At 33.4% G+C, this 19,964-nt stretch overlaps 2 protein-coding genes across 9 annotated transcripts in view; both read left to right on the top strand.

Annotated features, from left to right (window-relative positions):
* The first annotated feature begins 27 nt into the window (after window positions 1-27).
* LOC109534189 lies at window positions 28-13,815 on the top strand. Of its 7 annotated transcripts, XM_048661210.1 has the most exons (12): window positions 28-315; window positions 1,759-2,155; window positions 2,210-2,658; window positions 2,717-2,761; window positions 2,792-2,989; window positions 4,955-5,292; window positions 5,345-5,549; window positions 5,598-5,767; window positions 5,830-6,061; window positions 6,249-6,475; window positions 9,672-9,827; window positions 13,566-13,815. In XM_048661210.1, the coding sequence occupies exons 1-12, from the start codon at window positions 210-212 to the stop codon at window positions 13,722-13,724; spliced, it is 2,682 nt and encodes an 893-aa protein (XP_048517167.1). In that variant the 5' UTR covers window positions 28-209; the 3' UTR covers window positions 13,725-13,815. The 7 variants fall into 7 exon arrangements, with proteins under 7 accessions (XP_048517167.1, XP_048517169.1, XP_048517170.1 ...); XM_048661212.1 differs by having other exon boundaries at window positions 2,717-2,989; window positions 4,955-5,253; window positions 5,405-5,549; XM_048661209.1 differs by having other exon boundaries at window positions 29-315; window positions 2,717-2,989.
* Window positions 13,816-14,007: 192 nt separating this feature from the next.
* LOC109533403 overlaps window positions 14,008-19,964 on the top strand; it is a 24,687-nt gene continuing 18,730 nt past the window's right edge. Inside the window, exons 1-2 of one of the 2 annotated variants that reach the window (XM_019898708.2) lie at window positions 14,008-14,373; window positions 19,292-19,456. In XM_019898708.2, the coding sequence (XP_019754267.1) occupies window positions 19,321-19,456 (136 nt within the window). In that variant the 5' untranslated portion in view covers window positions 14,008-14,373; window positions 19,292-19,320. The remainder of the gene's footprint in view (window positions 14,374-19,291; window positions 19,457-19,964) is intronic. The other variant, XM_019898709.2, reaches the window with a different exon arrangement.

Here is a 19,964-nt window from a genome sequence, read left to right as displayed (position 1 = left end):
AACAATATTGACTTTTGAGATATGGTTCATTTTGAACCAGTAAATTAAAAACATTTCCATTACATCTGCTGCTACAGTATTGGATTCCACGTAATTGCCCCAAAAATAATAGTTTGCCTACAAACAAATCCTTGAACTGCTGGGAAAGTATTTCAATTAATTTCCGTGTGTCATCAACAAAGCAAATCACATGAAGTGCACATCTAGCCATGGAAGTAGCAAGTTATTCAAGCCCAACTAGCAGTTGTGGTGGTTTGCAACCCCAGAAGACAAGAAATACCTTCAAAATTCAGATGGAACATAAGCATCCATCAGGTACTTAGTTTAGCCGTGACTCAATTGCTTAATTAACCAATTAATCAGAAATAGACCTGGCAATGTATATTGCGTTGCAAATAGCAGAAAAATGTTGCCATTAAGTAGGTATATTAAAACAAAGGAAATAAAGTAAAATTTATTTTTTGGCAACCGGAGAGTACGAAAAAATTGTTAAATAAACTTGCAGGCGTATATTGTTTTTGAATAAAAACGAATTTAAGAAATAGAACGGAAGTTGATTTTGAGGAACAATTAAAGTAGAAGTTAGAAGTGTTAGAAGACAATTTAAAGATTTGTCAATGTGTATTTGCAAATTAGTGAAAATAATCGGAGAATGAATGCTTGGACAAATTATTTTGGATCTATTTCATTTATTCTTAGGTATGATGATTTATGTACATAAAACTGTTACTAGTGGCATGCCTTGATACATTTTGAAGTTCTATTGGATTTAAGGATAATTAGCTAATAAATGGGTTTGAGTGTAAAAAAATGCACCAAATTGTAGTATGCTTACTTTGATCGATGAATCAACGCAAGACCTGTATTAGCATTAGGATGATAGTTGCGGATTAAAATAGATGAAATGTTGTGCAATTTTTCGCATCAAAAAATTAACAAAGTAACTGCTTTATATAAATTTTAATCGTTGATGAACATTGAAACTAATGATTAAATATTGTATCATTTTCTATTGTTTGATGTTGCTGAGTCTTAAACTACTTAAACTCTTGATGGCATATTTATAAATTGTCGCCATTATAATTCACTTAATGGCGATACGAAATTGCAGCGAATGAAATGTTCTGACGCCCCCACTTATAGATTTATCCAGAAATAACTTTTAAATATTTCGGAAGGTAAATTTAGAGGCTAAAATAGTTTAAAAATTCTTGTAAAACACTAAAAATTACTTTGCAGAGAAGCCCGTTGAAGATGATCTCTAAAGTTGCCCTTTTTGCTATATTTTCAAGAGACTCTGTCTTAATTACGCTATTCTTTCTTAGGAGAGAATGAAAATCTTTGTCAAACCCTTTTACACGAATATTGCTATAAACTTTAGTCAATGCAATTTCTTAACTATACGCAACAATTTATTGAATCGTTCTTCTTATTTTATGTCGATGGAATATAGCGCTTTCCAGGAAAATTAGTTTCAGTGTATATGTATTGCCATACACACAATTTTGAGCTCATAAAGATTGAATTATATTGCAGTGGGAATTTTTTAATTTCTTGCCATTTTATTCATTTTTAGATTTGCTAAAATTAATTAAAAATCGCCTTGTGTCACGGTTTCGAAGAATTAAAAACCAAAATAAATATTTATGTTTTATTAATTTGAGTCATTTCCAACAAAATATAACTTCTAATTGATTTTGAACATAATGATGACACAATTTTAGATGGATCTTCTGTATTTGTTTCTTTTGCCTTCAGACTCCTCTACTGGAAACAACCCATCATTGACTCACATTGAGAAATACGAAAAATATTTAACCGAATCGGTTCAAGCGCTGAAACGTAAAAAACTCGACTGCCCTAAACAGAAACAGATAATATTCCTCTTGGATCTGGCTAATTTGGTAGTGAAAAACGAGAGCAGTTTTAACAATTTGAAGTCAGATACTGTGCTGCAAGAACTCATCCTTATATCAAATCCAACCCTGCTGGAGACCGCTGAAGAAGTGAAACTGCTTTTCCTGGCCATGTTAAATTCAGTTCTGGTTCATCCTAGTGGGGTTGCCTGGATGTCAGATAAAAATTACTGGCTGGATGTTTATTCGATTATTTTGCAACATCAACATGCGGAAAATGAAGAGGTGGTTAAAGCTGGGTGAGTAGAAGTTAGCACAGTGATATTACTGGAAAAATAACAGTTTGCTTTTAGTACTCGTTTTCTGGCAACACTCTTGGATAAAACAGTAGAAGGGAACCAGAAGTTTTGTACAGACTTCCTGCAATTTCTCACTACACCAATTCTGATGACGCTTCAGCAATATAAAGAACCCAAATATACTTCGCTGGTCGCGTTCAATCGGCACATATTTAACGACATTTTGCCTACGGCTCTTTGCTTAGTGAATCTGCTGGAAACTCTCGTTGAAAATCGATGCACTCAAGTATTAAATGTTGTTTTGGAGCTAAGAATTCGAGAGGCTAGTGACAAGATGTCTTCCATGTCTGACAAAGACGATTTCACCATTATCATGTACAGAATTGCAGTGTTGCTCTCTTTTTACGAAATCACCGTGCTTTTTGATGGTATCAAAGTTATCAACCAAAGCATCATGTCCATTAGCGGAATTTACAGGATCTTTGCACACCAAACGGAAAGGCGTTGGTTCAAAACAGACTCCTAAAACTTGATTCAATTAACATTAGTAATACCTTTTAGGCAACATGTTTGTTCTGTCTAAAGTCTGCTACTATGCCATTAAATACTCGCAAATTGATGCCATCCACTTACCCAGCTATATGGTAAAGGATCAGCAAGGTAATATGGAATGTGAACTGATGTGCTTCCAGTTGATACCAGCAATGGTGGCTTTCGACTTTTTATCGACGAGCCGTTGTACTTACCATAAACTGTCGGATATTAAATCTTGCGTTTTGTATAGTTTCGGAATGGAGGCTTTGCGAGAATGCAACCAGCAAGCTTATATATTCAGTAAGTATTTTGCCATATCTTTTACAGTGAGGAGTTTCGCACGAAATAGTCAGCGGAACAAAATCTCCTCATGATAAATCGAAATTCAATAAAGCCGTAAACAAATGAAAGACGCTCCTTAGTGATAATACTAACAAGTCAGTGCAAAAATATCTTGGAAGCCTTTCTCCAACCGAGCTCTTAGACTATTCTCTATGGAAAGCGACAAAGAAATTAAAATAGCCCCAACAAATCTATCCACCATTGAGAAAGAGAGATGGCACATGGGCTAGAACCGATAGTGAAAAAGCAGCGTTATTTGCGGAACATCTAGAGGTGGTCCACTCCTGGACAACTGGAAATACCGCAAAAAAATTTCACGGCATCCGAAGTAAGGGGGATCACGGCGAAACGTGCAAGTCCCAAAAAAGCCGCTGGGTATGACCTCATAACAGGAAGAATACTGAAAGAACTACCTTGTAGTGGATTTCAGTACATCACACAAGTCTTCAATGCAGTTCTAAGGCTCGGGCACTTCCCTGTTCAATGGAAGGTTGCACAAATCGTATTGGTCCCAAGGCCGGGAAAGCCTGTCGAGGAAGTGAAGTCGTACCGACCTATTAGTATGTTAGCTTTATTATCTAAAGTATTCGAAAAGTTTCTATTTGTAAGAATTAAACCAATACTTGAGAAGACACATCACATCCCAGATCATCAGTTTGGGTTTAGACAACAGCACTCCACAATAGAACAGGTACATAGGATCACAACAAGGATAAGTCAAACATTGGAAGAGAAAAAGTACTGTGCAGCCGCCTTCTTGGATGTTGCACAAGCCTTTGATAAAGTATGGCATTTCGGACTGCTTTACAAAATCAAGAAAGTCTTCCCAGACAACATGTATATCTCACTTAGATCCTACCTACAAAATCGTCATTTCATGGTTAAGTTCAAGGAGGAGTACACACCACTTTTTCAAATAAGATCAGGAGTCCCGTAAGGAAGCGTGATAAGTCCCACTCTATTTACATATTTTACTGCAGACCTACCTACCAACACCACCACGATGTCAGCTACCTTGGCAGACGACACAGCTGTACTGGCGGTACATAACAACCATATAATTGCATCGAGCATTCTGCAAGATAAGCTGACCAAAATCGAAAAGTGGGCGAAGAGGTTGCGCATTAAGATTAACGAAGGCAAATCAACGCAAGTAACTTTTACACTCCGCAAAGATACCCGTCCTCCTGTTCAACTAAACGGCGAACAACTAACAACTACATCAAGCAGAAGACGCGAAATACTTGGGTATCCATCTTGATCGGTGGCTGACGTGGCATAAACATGTATTTTCGAATAGAAAGCAACTGGGCATTAAGCTCAGCAAAATGGATTGGCTGGTCGGAAGAGGATCCCAACTTACAACGGAGAGCAAACTGATAGTTTACGAGTCCATCGTAAAGACGGTATGGACTTACGGAGTACAGCTTTGGGGTTCCTCCTCTAAATCCAACGTTGAGATCCTCGAACGATTTCAGTCCAAAGTTCTACGAATGATCGTTGATGCCCCGTGGATCATTCCAAATGAAATCATCCGCCGCGACCTTCGAGTACCAACTGTAAAAGAAGAAATACGAAGCTACAGTGTCAAATACCACCAACGACTAAGTGTTCATCCAAACAAACTTGCTCAACATCTTTTCCATAGAAAAACCCTAGGAGTAAGAAGATTAAAACGACATGAACCTGGCGATCTGCCAACCAGATTTTAACTCCACCTCCACCGATTACCAACTTCTGAGCATTGATCATCCAGCAGTCCAATTTTAATTGTGTCAATTAATTTTGAAAGGGAGGCTGTCAGTGGACCCTCTCCTACACCTTATTTACAGTAACAGAAAAACTACTTATTATCGTTCGATAGATTATAATTTCCTGGGGTTAAACAAAACAAAAATGTTTTTCCTATTTTGGAACTTTCAGGGTACAAAATCAGAAACCAAGTCAGATACGATTCGCTCGATGTCTACATTCAGAGCTTCGACTTGGTGCTGCAAACCAAACCGCTCTATTCGGCCAAGAACAAGAACCGAATCATACTCATACTGTGCTGCATGCTGGAGGATGCGTTTGAATATTTCAAAGAAGTGGCTGTGAAAAGGATCATCAGATATGAAGAGCAGATGCTTGTTGAAAAACTGTTTGAAATCATTGTGGACTTTCTGGAAACTCCCAATATGTGCATTGATAAGCACCTGAAGTATTTGGATTTGCCCAAAGTGATACACAATTTTTTGTATTACATTAGCTGGCCCTCACCGGTAAAAACAACCATCCAAAGCTTTACCAGCAAACAGTCTCGTTGTTTTTCAGGTAGTTGTTAAAGGGCTGCGCTTTTTAAAGTTACTGATCAACGAGCACATTTCCCCAGAAATGTTACTACTCATTGACTCAGTTCAGGATTCCACAATGAAAGATATCGGACACATGCTTTTCGTAAAACTCTTCAGCATTGACTGGGAAGTGCGGCAAGTTGCCCTGGGAGTTGTAACATCCATATCAAAGACAGCACACGAAAGTGAGTATTTTTTCCTACTTCACTGGGTGCTAAAGTTGCAACTTGCAGGTTTTGCCTCATTTGGAGACATTTTAAGCCAAGCGTCTTTACCCGAAGTAGTCACAACTTTGTGCCTGGAGGATCGAAATCCGTTGGTAAGGGCTGCAGCTTTTCGGAGCCTTCAGGAAATGTTCCTGGTAAACGGAATTGAGAGCAAGCTGAAACCAGAGGAGCTGACTGTAAGTGGTATTTTAAATAATCAGTTCGCAAAGTTTTTGATTATAAAATCCACACGCCGCAGGGCAAAGTACTGGATACAGTATTAAAAGAAACCGACCCTCTGGCTTCAAAAGAGGCGATCAAGCTAATCACGGTGATTTATTGGCGTAACAGATATACAAGCGATTACGGCTATTTGCCCAAAATGTATAAATGCATGGAAGAACTAGCCTTTACTGGCAAACACCATCTGGTTCAAGAGGAGGTTTTGAGGTTTTGGAAAAGCGTCTCTGTGAATTATATGGCTTCGGTTGGTGCGTACCCAATTTAACTCTTTTATCACAACAGTTTTTTCACTTTGTGTATATTATCTTTTCCTATAGATTCAGATTAAATTAACTGTTTAGAGAATTATATCCTTCAGACCAGAATTGGTACCATTCAATCAACGTGGATGAGTCTTAACCTGAAGTTTAACACTCATTTGTTCTGATTTCACAGGATGGGTTGACCAGTCATTTCCTCCGATCATTTTTGCCAAAAGAATCATTAGAATGACGAACGAAGAAGTAGCAAAACGCGTCTTTTGGGCATTAAGTAGCCTTAGCGGTATCGGCTGCTTGGACATCGTCAAGCACTTTGCTACTCGTAAAGATCTATCTGAGAATGTTTCTACATTTATTTTTCAATGGATGGACGACTTGTATGAAACCTATTACAAGCACAAGGTACGTATTGTTGTTGGTACGAATGTTGTTGAGTTGGATATAAAGAATTTCTGTCGCTCTCTAACTCTCTAATTGTTTACTCTCTGCAATAGTTATTGTCAAAATTGTAAGCATATGCTTGTTACCCTTTCTTGCCCTTACTCAATTTTATTTGAAAATGGTCTTAAACTTGTTGATTGTTATTGATCTGTTCTTTTATTTTGCCTAAGATGAATGAGGGATAATTTGTTAGAGTTCGAGAATATAAAATAAAACTTAATTCAATAATAAAGGAGACAAATCTGTATGTCTCGAGATATTTATTATATTTGCGTTGACAAGTTGTAAAAACACAAAAATAATCCATACCTTATCGTATCTGATAAGTCGGTTATGCAGTAGCTTTTCAAATTACCTGTCCTAACATCGATAAATACACTGACTGCTCAATGTATTCATGATTATCACTTTTGATCATAAAACTGAAAGTGTCATGTTCATGTAGGTAAATAATGCATTTTATCGCTGTTTAACCAGTTTTGCAAATTTGTCGAGTATTGACTGTATGTGAACCAATTGCAATTTTTGGGAAATGAGACAAGAAATAAAAACAAACACATCCGAAAGTGTTGAGTCAAAATTGAAATTATAGATAAGTTCTATATTGTTGAGGCGGATTCATTTTTTTACAAACTTCTTGTTGGGTATTTCGCCTCAAAAATTTTTGTCTTTAAAAAGGACAGAATTTCCTCACGTCTTTTATTACAGATTGATAAATAAAATAATATAAAATAGGAGCATTATCGCATATGCATACAGTCAATTTCGACAAAAATATCAGCAAAATTATATTCAGAGTTGGTTGGGTTCTATATATGATACAAGTTGTTGCAACTGCAAATAACTTTGGTTTTCAATTGATTTTTAAACCTTTCATTACATAAAAATACATGAAAAGTTTTTTCTTTGTCAGATAATTATAACATGAAAGGGATTTTTCTTGGCGTAGCGGAAAAATAATTTTTGGAATAAGAATTTTTACATTACTAACAAAGACATGTTCAGTGTCTATTTTGCTTAAAATTTTACCCTAATTACTGAGATTTTGAAGCTATAAGATCATGACGTCCAGTGATTGGCGCAACTTTACAGCTTCTGTAAATCTGAATCTGATTGCAGGTGATCATTTTTACCAAAAAAATTAGCTCTTGTAAAATTGCCTATTTGAAAAAGTACATTTTCCTTCAAGAAACATCTCTCAATTTAGAATTGCCCTAATTAATCGAAGCTTTTTATCAAGGCAAAGGAACTTATAATCCACGTCGATTTCCAACTCTTTTTCTCCAAAATTTGCTATAATTTTAAATCCATTAAGTAACGCTGTAAATCAATTCCATCCAACACCCCCGTGATTTCTTCTCGCGTAGGCAATTTAACTTCTTCATTGCCTCAATAGATAGATTGTGCAATTGAAGTTATTATCTTGCATCTAAAATGCATGATTATTATGCCCTATAGATGCGCCTCTTTTTAAGGACAGTTGGACACATGGACAGTAGTAAAGATCATTGGATAATTTCCAGTGATTGTGACAAAGTGTTTTTGTATCAGTTAAACAGATAATTATTTGAGATGATGGCTTTCAGGAACAGTATTTTATAGAATACTTTAAAGACATTTTACTTGAGAGGTTGGAAAATTTGAATGCTTGAAATACATATTGGCCCAAAAACCTGTACGCCACAAAACCCTGTAACCATATGAGAATTCACGCCTTGTCACTAAATCCTAAAGTTCATTGATGAAAAATACAGGAAATTGTGTTTTTATTTTTATCAAATTTTATACGAACTATATTACAGAAAAGTATTTTAGATATTTAACCATGTGAGGTTTCTGTTCACATTTCCAGATTTCCTATGTTTTTAAAGATGCGATTGCTTAATCGCTGATGAAAGTGGTTAATTTTTTAAACAGACATAAAAGCTAATGACAGACATACATAATAAGTAAAATCAAAGAGCAAAAAGTCGGTTCAAATGCCACAAGTTTTTATAAAAATTTGGAGGTCTTTTTGTAAATGAGTAGTCAACGTGTGTGGCCCAGGACGAATAACTTTGAAAGTTCTATGTACGTTTTATATCGAATTATGATAGCGATTGCCTAAATTTAGTATTTAGATCAATTTAAATTACCAGATAAACTTTAATGAACTATTTAAGTTTAAAGTAGCAACGGGGTTATCTCGAAAACTGCTGGTCTTTAGCAGATTTTTTACTTTATTTATAGCCGCAATTTAAATTTTTATGGAAGAAAGCCAATCAGCTAAATGTGATTTGAAACGATCATAATAATTGAGTTATTCGTTTCAATTAATATGCAGATATCAGCATGTTCATTAATGAAAATCAAAAGCCCGAAATTATTTAGCGGTTATAATAACTTCTGGCTATGGCGTTCTTAAATGTGGTATTTTTAAAAGCTTTTTTTTCTATTTATGAGTCGCATAATTTTTCTCGAGCAAGTTAACAGAATTTTACAGCATCGTAGACCAATATTAAGGTCCAAAAGTAGCTCGCATTATTTTCCTATTAGCTTTGGGTGTAAGATATATAATTTAACTTTAACAGGCCATTTTAAGCAATATTTCTGAAGATTTCCTTTCATAACAACTGGTTATTTCATAGCATTGCTATCAATTCACTTTCGTTAAAAGAGGACTCAATTTGCAGATATTGTATCATTTAAAAAAATTACTGCATTTCTCTTCGACTAATTAGGCTGCTTGATATCGAGCTAAGAGTCAACAACAAATCATTATAATAATTAAAACATGCCATCCTACTAGACAATCTACAGCTATCAGAGCTCGTGATGAGTCTGCAAAACTTATCAAAGGTGATGGCTTAAGTTGCACTGTTATCACATTGCTACTTTAATCTGTACTTTTGCCTTCGTACTGAGCTGCCCAATAATTGTTCTATTAGTAAGATCCCAAGCAGATATCGTTTAAGCATCCCATCAATCAATAAAATAGTAAAATGGAGTAATAGTAAAATGAATCAGAATTTGCTTCAGAATCAACAAAAGCTTGCAATAATTCTTAGTAGAGGCAGGTACTTTAACATATCTATAACTTCTGATTGCTACTTGGATGCACACCTTGAAAGTCTCATTAGCTCCAGCTAATATCCCATTTTAGATTTTTCTCGTTTAGGTTACAGCCGATTTCCTCAAAGGTTTTGAAGAAAATTCAACCATGTTTTCCGCTAGTTCGAATGATTTATCGAAAGAATCAGAATTTGACACCGATGAAATTATGCACATAGTGGATCAGTTGATTCCTGTCGTTGAAGATGAAGACGGATACATGGTAAGTCTAATAGATTATTTTTTGCGCATTTATCATTGTTATACATTGCATGTTTTTATACATTTTCCAATATTAGAGCAAATGTTCAAGAAATGGTCGCAAACCGTCCGTAATCCTGATTTTTGTTTCCTTTCATAAAAAACTTATTATCAGCTAAAATCTCTAAAGCCCACGGCTTGGTATATGATAAATCTGTGCATAACAACATAAGCAAATAATGCATTAACTGAAATTTTGTAAAAATCTTCTAGAAATCCAACTGAGAAATTGTTCACTTTTTTTTTAAATCTCATCGAGGAAATCAATTAATTAATAGACATTTATACCCTATAAACAAAATTCCTTCGCGGTCTATTTGTACGCAAAAGGTATTACGAAGAGGGTCTCATACTCTGGCTCGAACTTTCTGCGCAAATACAAGAAAAAAACCCTAATTTATCTCAATGTCATAGCAGGAACCAAACTAGTTGGTTTAAAAATGGATAGTTAGTACTGACAATAAAAATTCCCATTTTTTATGTACATACCCTATAATAATAATAATAATAATAAAATTTGCAACAAACGCTCAACAGCAGAGAATAATAAATTTCAGTACTAACAATTATTCAACTTCGACTGCTTTATTTGTGCTTCTACTTCTTGCCAATATTATGACTCAATATTTAGTAAAAGTTTAATTAAGTTATTGTTGCCCTTTAAAAAAAAAAAAATTTGAAACAAATAAACAACCTAAAAATAGCTCGACTTAGAGCTAGAGGCGTTTTTCGTAACAATTAATAACTACTTGTCGATATGTTAATATATTCCGAAACTAATACACGTGTCGAAGAATATCTGTTAAATGCGCGTAATTTATGCTGCTAAGAACCAACATATCGCGACAACATGAATATTAAATAATCTGTATTATTTGGTTTTACAGAAGCTACTCTATAACTATTTTTCGAAATACTAACCCGTTATATCACTTTTAAAATTATCAAATTGATCAAATCTCCATATAATAGAATAAAAAACTAGTATATTATAAAAGTTGGTCAACAAAAAACCGTTTTGGATTATTTGCATGAATAAATAGATTTCCATTCAATAACAATGTTAATTGATGAAAAGCTCATTGAAGTGCAAATTATTCATTTATGATGCTTGGATTATTCGATTAGGACTTTTGGGACTTTATGAAGACACTGTTTTAATAGTCAAATGCATGAATTAAAATTCAGCTTGTGTTTTCCTGCTTCAATTGGACGTAAATTTCAATTTTCGTTTCTATTATCTAACTAGATCATAAGGTGTCGATTTAAATTTGTATTTTACAAATTCCCAGGATATATGGAAAACCTGGTCCTTCGAACGGGCTGTGCTAATTTTCGCATGTGCATCCGACAATAACATTTGACGTTGAAAGCAATTTTTAAGTGCTTATAATCACCAAAATCACAGACTTTGGGAATAGTCAAATTTTATTGCTTTTATTTTTCTGATTAACGGTTATTGTTTTATAAAAGCTAACGTTTGGGATTTTTATTTTCAATCAACTAAATATTTTCAACAGTTAGTTAGTTGTTAACCATTCCAAACTAATTTGCTTTTAATCACAAATTAAATTTCTTGATAAGAAAAAAACGGGGTTTTAAATAAAGTCTGTTCATTTACAAAAAGTTCAAAAATAAATTGTGTTTTTGTAATATTATTTCTGTATCAACAGGTATTTGGAAAAATATATTTGTGTATTTTCATCATTCCACATCTCATTCCATACGTAAATAAGCAATTGAAAAGTCAATTCACACATCCAAACAGTAGATAATAAAGTTATAATTATTTTCAGCAACGACACGTTCTCAAGTTTCAAAAATTCTATTGTTTGGAGATTTATCGGAATGTTTATGATTTTGTTTTCGGTTTTTTCTTCTTCATATAACACATTTGCTAGTTTAGATCTGTAGCCACTTTGTCACCCCGTAAGATGATAAAATTTGAATAACTTTCAGATAACTAGCTATCATATCAAAGTTGTTTTATTAATCAGTCAATTAAAATTTCCTTTATTCATTATGTAAATAAACAAATTGAATTAGATAAAACAATAACAATGTTGTAGCTTGTATACAAACACACAAAATATAATAATATGTATTTGTTTGAGTTTAAAAAACCCAAACTTGGTAGTGACTTACTGAATGGGAACAGGTATTTTGTTAAACTGAAATTACAAATCTGAACATTTCCAATAATGAAACTGGACAAATCTCTTTGGACTAAGCACCCGCTAGTCTAATTCGCAAAATCAAACTTTGGAAAGCTTTAGTTTTCTTCTGGATCACCTTCTGGTTCCTCTTCGTGTTTCTACTCTCGTATGTTTCTACTTTCTTCGTCTACTGCTTCTTTCATTTTTTGTTACATGCGAATTTGAATGCAACATTTATATCCACAATTCCAAATTGAGTAAGCATGAAACATTACTGCTGTCTAAATAATTAAGTTATATTTCCAGAACATTGGAGGTAGGCGCTGTTGATTGCTCGGTGAGGGTGTATAACAAATGAATTATGATCAAAATTTCGTAACCGTGTTTTTGCCCTTATTGGATTGTTTCCGACCTAAGAAACTGCCCAATAACGAATATGGAGTTTGTGGGTTCATAATGCGGAAGATATCGTCCGTTGAAGATTGCGACCGCTCAAAAACCGTTCAAAATAGACAGAAAATGTTGATTATTTGGGAACTGGAAAGGCCCCGGTGTCTTGTTGCATTCTTTGTCACTTTCCGATGAAAATGATGTAGAATTCGATGTATTTTGAGAAACTTGATTTTTTTTCAAAAATCGATCGAAATTTTCGTCCAAAAATCAAAATTTCACAACCGTGTTTTTGCCCTCAATGGATTGTTTCCGACCTAACAAGCTGCCCAATAACGAATAATAAGGTTTTGGGTTCATAATAAGGAAGATATCGTCCGTTGAATATTGCAACCGGTCAAAAACCGTTCAAAATAGGCAGAAAACGTTGATTATTTGGGAACTGGAAAGACCCCGGTGTCTTTTAATTAGGTTGCATTCCTTGTCTCTTTCCGACGAAAATTAAATAAACTTTAACTTGTCACCTATACACATTTTTTTCCATCTCATATTTAGTTTGTTTTTCGTTTGTGTCAGCTTGCAACTTTTCCTTTATTTCATCCTCCTGCTTTTTCATTTGTACTTTCGCAATTGCAATAATGGCATTATAACATTAATTGCGTATTTATTGAAAAATTGTTTTTTTGCGAGACTGAAAGAAATAAAAACTCTAGGCATCCTCTGGCTTATGGACCAAGAGAAAAAAGATGTTTTAAAAGTTTATGCTCTTGCGCTTAGATGCGTTGCGTTTTTTTTTTGTTTGCCTTGCTCTCGATACCGCTTTCGATACTTTCTCAGCCAAGTTTTTCATAGCATTCAAATATTTATTGCTGGATACCAAGATCTTATCAGGAAAATACCTGATGCAATGAGAACAAATGAATAAATAATTAAAATTGTTACAGACCAGATTCTAAGAGATTTTGCAGATGTCGCATGCTAAGTTCCTTCTCTTTTTCTGTAGCTTTATTCATTTCCTTTCCATCCCCTTGTACTGCATTACTTTCACACTCCATTTCAACAAATTCGTGTTTTGTGTCACGAAGAAAAATTATTATTGGAATTAATTGAAAAGGAAAGAGGCGAGAGTAAACGAGCAACTTTTTATATTTCAGGACCTGTTATCAACTTCTGGTCTTCCTGAGCGCGCCCTGGACACGAACCTAATGAAGACAAATCCCTCGGATTTTGTGCGTTTAATATACGAGAAAATGGCAGTCCACAAAAAGCCGAAAACATTATACGAAGATGTGAACTACAAAATTGATTATTAGCTTTTAAAAAGGCCGTTGTTAATTTAAGTAATTGAGCTTCCAAGATCAATGTGTTTCCCGCTACCATTTAATAAATGATTGAAACTGCAAACAGTAGATGGCATTCATTATCGTTCCAGTGGTTAACGAATTGTGTGTTTTGCCTAAATTAGTGGATTTGGAAAAAATCGCTATCTGTTATTAGCTATTAGTATTTAATTTGATTTAATTAAATAGGTAAGTATGTTGGTTCGAGGTAAACAAGTCAGGCGAGGATTCCGCTCCTAAAACAGATATACCTACCTAAGTGCGCTTTTATACTGAGTGAAACCTGACTTAGTAGACCTGTGATCATCTGTGATCTTGTGCGCAGAACTCAAATTCATCAGGTTCCATATAATTATTATCAATTTAGTAAAGACGACACTCGAGAGGTTATAGTTGAATAGTCGATTATCACCAGCACAGCGTTCGTCTAGTGATCCACGGGTATATTGCGCGATGTTCTTTCAGAGGAATCATGATTGATTGAGTCAATTTATATTTGAAATTGTGTGCCTTAGTTGGGTTACTGTGTCACGACAAGTGTTTCTTCAGGACGTTCAGTGACTACAAGTTACCGCTACAGAAACCGGATAAACAACCCATCATCGAAAGAATTCGAAAGCAAGTAATTATCTTTATTGGTTTTGAAACTTCCATATGCTCTCCAGCTTACTCAACCGAATTAAAACTAATGATTTTACTTTTTTCCGAAAATAGTATCAAGTCAATATCAATTAAAGTACGAAAACAGGCGAGTCTGGTGCAATGAACCAACCTGTAGGTCGAAGTTTTCGGATAAATTTCCTTAAGCCAGCTTAGTTTTCGTCGACTTTTTTATTTGAACTTTATTTAGTACTTATACTAATGTGCACATTTATTACGCGCTAGATCAGTATCGTGAGTCTCAAAATGTAAGTAAATTCAAATGCAATCGGTACAATGATTAGATAAATTATTTTAAATATCTCAATTGAAGTTTGTTAAGATCGTTGACTTGGACGCCATAAGCAGTTGTAATTCGATTGCGATAAGATTAACATTAATTTTTAGATCGAATAATAAAACGAAGCAACCGGACAACATAGTTTTTCGTACCAAAAAAATCAGGATCAATTAGTCAATAGAAACTCACCCAACTAAGTCTTAAAACTATATCTTAAGAGCTCTAAGTTAAGATTGCCTCATCTGTTTATTATTTTTAGGGAGTTTTAAAAGAACATCTTCACTTAAACTTAAGCTTTTTCCTGTTAAGCAAATCATTTCTTTCGCAATAATTTGTGCTTAGTTCAATTCGGTGAAAGCCCAACAGGATATTCGTTTTTTTGAGATTTAATAACAATAAAGTTGTGTGGAAGTGATGTTTGAAAGACTGAAAAATTCCGGTCCATCCAAACTTAAAGCGGTTTGTGGTAGATTTCCTTGCAATTTTTCCATGCTTTGCATAATTTCAACGTAAATGTTTCTCATGAATGATGTCATTTATGTTATTTAATTAGTATATGAAAACTTGCAGTGCGCATCTTACATTTTATATATACATATTTTATTTACTTCAGAAAACTTATATCCATAACTTGTAAAATTTTATCAATTGAAACCTTGTGTGTACATTTAGACATTTATTTGTTATTCGGTCATAGACATACGAAATATTGATAAAACAACGAAACCTAAGATAATTATAGTCAATATTGGGACTATTTCCACTCTCTTAAACCAAACTAGTAGCCTTAAATGCCATTTGCCACTAATCAACAAAGAAAACAACGTACATTATTTACACCAACCATTTCATTATAAAATACATAACGACATTTCCAACTTAAAACGATTTTTGGTGAGTAAACTTGGGATCACTTTTCATAGCAAATAGTATCAGTGAGTTTTGTTACTAAAACTTTTCTAAGCAAATGGAAAAAGTGTAGCCTCTAAAGTTTTATTGGCAAAACCAATTAGTTCTGGAATGTGTTCGAAGAAATGAATGAATAAATCGGTGCAGGTTGACGATAATTTATAAACTTTTGATTTACCATCGAAACATCAAAATTCTCATGCTTTATAGGTAAGCTATTGGAACTTTGTTTCTCTTCACAAGAAATCAGTTGAAATTAGTTGTTTCTTCGTTCGATTAACTCCAAACTTTCTATTGGTAAATAACAAAAACATTTCGAAAATGTGGAAGCAAGTAGGTCGATCAGAAGAAAAACTTAAAAATACATCAGGAAGGATATTCTTATTTTCCTTCTATTTAAGTCAAAGAAAGTGTAGACGTTAAAATATTCGTTATTACATAAGTTACGGGACACCAGAACGAATTAAAAGCGTGTGGCCAAGATCTTCACATGGTCGCAAGCTCACCTACGTTTCGATCGATGCTAGTTAATGCAGACATACAGCATACTGACTTAAATTGGTATGAAAACTTCTTCTGATTTACAGATACTTTGTGAAAGGAAAATCATACACCTCACGATTATGAAATGGTTGCTTACATTTTTTCTAATGCAAATAATTAAACAAGCAAGAATTGAGATAAAAAATTCACTTATCAAAGCTGTCTCATCATCAGCATCATCAAAGTACGAGAGAAAATGTTAAAAACAATGTGTAAAGCTTAGCTTTTAGCTAACAGGCAAACGTTTTTAAGGCACCGACATTATTATTTAAAATTTTCATATTAACGACTGAACATATTTTGTTATTTATAAACGTTTTCAAATAGTGTAACAATATGAAATGTTGTTAAAAAATGCACACATTTTAAGCCTGAAGAAACACCGAGGACTTAATTCCTTCAAAACGTTCATTAATGGTATATTGCCTACAAATGAATCATTATGAAAATGTACCATTTATGATTACTAAAATGAAAAACTTCATCATAAAAGGGAGAAAACCTTTTTGGAATGTGCTTGAAGCCTCACTTAGAAGAAATCTAAGCTAACATTAAGGTATAAAGTACAAAAGGGTTTGAAAAAAGGCATCTAATTAACTATTATTTTTTAAGCAAAACAGAATAACGAAATATTTTAATAACATATTGTTTTTACAGACATACATGTAATTATTTTCTGACGTAAATAAGTCTCTTTTGTAAATGATTACGGTAATTATTTCTAATAATATGTACTTTATTAATTATAATGACCTTCTGATACACGTTCCAGTTGCGATTCGAAATATTTACCTAACAGTTACTTGATAATATAAGTAAAACTAGAGGGATAATTCTTAAAGCACCAAAGTGAGCCAATTTGCTCCTTTCCAATTATAATTCAAATAATCATCACTTTTCATATAAGCGTTAAATAGTTCCAGGGAATTAAAAATGTGTTGAACTTTGTCCAGTTCGTATAGTAAATTTTTGCTGGTTTCAAAACTATAGCTGATTAAAGTCGAAATAATTAATGGTTGCACGTTCTATAATTGTACTTTCATACGGAACCGATACAGGTTTAAAGATTTTGTGTTGATTTATTAAGGTAAACATATAATTGTAATTGCAAATATATTAAACTTTATTTAAAGCGTTTAATTTTTATGTTTTAAGTAGATTGTTTAGTTTAGATTACTCTGTCAGCTTTTTGGAATTTATGGCCCGCAATGAAATTTATTTTTTTTAAATCCTTAAACTCACTGCCGTCACTTTGATCTGTCCGTCAACTGCCGTTCACTTTGATCATTTTGGACGAATCTTCTGACATTAATTTTGCATGATACTTACATCCAGTTTTAATTATTCTTCTACTGTTCCTCTCTGTTATATTTTCTCCCATTTGTACAGTTTTTTAACTTTCAAGAGATTTCGTTTCTCTGATCTTTCCAAAAGTTACATTGGAAAAACTTCAATTTCCTTCTTTCTTGTAGCCTGTTTATAATTACAAATATGCTCAAACAGTTTGATCAATAGCGGGCGTAAAGTGATGAGTCTCTAGAGCCTTATTCTACCTTAACTTAACTTAATATTTTTAAGTTAAAAATATGTATATGTTTTTATCTTAAACGTGGTTTTGAAACACTCTTGAAAAAGGTCATGCACCATTGTTTCTTAACTGGACAATAAATTTGGCTCTCCATGACCACCTACATCTTCAACTAAACCCTCGAGATTTGTAATTTAAACGACAATTGACGAACTACTTAAAAACAATTCTGTCAACTTGGGTCCATATTTGTTTAGAGAAAGGTTACAATTTAACGATTTATTTTTAATGATGTCTGAAATCTTGAAAATCTGGCACATAATTTTAACAATATTTTAAAAATATCTATTTGTCCTGGAAATTCTTAATCAATTGGTAGTGTCCAACATGTTCTGTTGGATCAAAAGTTCCGTATTTTTAGTGTTTAAAACATTGGAATTTTAACGTTAAAAACTCTTGACAAGCACGAAACTACTTTATCTTTATGATATTTAAGTGATATTAATATTACGTAATTAAAGCGCTTTTGTACTATTTTTACAATTATTAGTTTACTTGTTCAAAAAATCAATTCTGAGTCCCAAGTACTTTTCATGCAATAAATTTGATATTCATGAAAATATTAATCTAATTATTGCTGTTAATTTTCATTTAATAAATGTATAAATTGTGTAAATAAATATTATTGCTCGTTTATTCGCTTGATCCCTATTTGTTCTTATTTGAAATATACTTTTTTTTACTAGCTAAGCAACAAATAATTAAAAAAATTGGTGAAAGTGGCTTTATCAGGATCATTACAATAACACTTACATATTTGAAAGGAAATTTTGATGTATGAAGGAACGTTTTGTCGTTTGCTTTATTTAAGTGTTTGGCTCTATATAAAGGGAACTCTAATACCATATATAATTCTGTCAAAATAATAAAAAAAAAAAAACAGCAATATTTCAATAACAATCAAACACGCGTAGTTATAAAATCAATGTTTGCCATTGTTTCTCTTTTATACGTAAAAATCACATTAATAACATTCTTGCTTATGTAGTTATAAATTTGTATGTGCTAAGATTCTGCATGAGTCTTATCTCCGATTACGCTTGTAAAACTTGCAAAAGTCTGAAAACATACAATCCGTTATTAATACTGATTAGACAGTTAGCTAGCTAATCGGGCTTTCTATTTTCCTTTTCCGGCTATATAAGGCTCGGGTTATTCGCTGTTTATTTTTGAGTTTTTAAGGCAATTTGAAAGTATCTCATGTTGGGACTTTTAATAGAACCTAATCAGTAGTTTTGCCTTTATCGTGTTGTTATTAATAACTTTTATCTAAATCTTTGTAGGATTGTAAATACGGTTTATTTAGGATGTCTGTAAGTACCACTCTAATCGTCTGAAAGTTGTGCAATGCAGATTTTTGACTATATCGCCAAAACCAACTAAAATCTAGCAACGTAAATAGCACATTTCCATGATTCTTTGCTGATTAAAACCTCGTTTACATTCTACTTATGTCTATGTTAATTTAATAGACGCGACGTTTAAAGCGTAATTCATATTTAAATTAGACTATTTTTATATTTAAACAGCTGTGCTACTATTTCTTATTTTTGGTTCTAGGTAATGATACGAGCTGGATATACTTTAAGATGGAATACAACTATGCGGACCATCTGGATCTGGAATGGGAAAGCTTGCTGAATGGCTATTTGAAGTCGTTTTCCTGCGAAAGGGAAGGCAAAGGGGTCAACTACGACGAAGTGCTCGCAAAAATATTTTCCTCAGGTATTTTTTCTATTTACTGTAAGATTGTACAACAAAACCTTCAGATAAAAACAACGATTCAACTTCAGATGTAAACGTCGATTACACAATCATATCTAAATAATGGCAATGAAACCATCAAAGGAGAGTAAACAACTAGGAGTTTATACTAGTTATTTGCTTTGAAAGCAGCAAAGTTCAGCCAGGGTAATTAATCACATTTTAATAACTTTGAAAATGTGTACAGTAGTACTGAAGTTTTTCGATTTTCCAAAAGTGAGTCAAGATAACAAGGATTGCGTCAATATTCTTTAAACTCGAATGTTGTAATCAAATTGCAAATTTTGTGCTTTGCCGAGCGCGAAGACTTTTTAAAAAACAATTTCTTAGAAATCGGATTTTATTACAAAACTATGTTCGTACACGACAGTTATTTGAATAAAGACAATGTTCGCCGGTTGGCACTACTATTTATATTATTCTCCTATCTCTAATAAAGTTAACTCAGCATAGTGTCATGGGTGTGCTG

The sequence above is a fragment of the Dendroctonus ponderosae genome, unplaced genomic scaffold (genome assembly GCF_020466585.1).
Source record: "Dendroctonus ponderosae isolate FM_Combo_2020 unplaced genomic scaffold, Dpon_F_20191213v2 Dpon_F_20191213_1, whole genome shotgun sequence".
Classification (NCBI taxonomy): Eukaryota; Metazoa; Arthropoda; class Insecta; order Coleoptera; family Curculionidae; genus Dendroctonus; species Dendroctonus ponderosae.
This window is presented reverse-complemented; position numbering and strand designations above follow the sequence as displayed.

Excerpts from the sequence above, each read along its gene's own strand:
- LOC109534189 (XM_048661209.1), top strand. The coding sequence starts at position 210 with ATGGAAGTAGCAAGTTATTCAAGCCCAACTAGCAGTTGTGGTGGTTTG. Across the intron at positions 5,550-5,597 it reads ATCAAAGACAGCACACGAAA|GTTTTGCCTCATTTGGAGAC; the intron begins GTGAGTATTTTT and ends TGCAACTTGCAG. Across the intron at positions 5,768-5,829 it reads TGAAACCAGAGGAGCTGACT|GGCAAAGTACTGGATACAGT; the intron begins GTAAGTGGTATT and ends CACACGCCGCAG.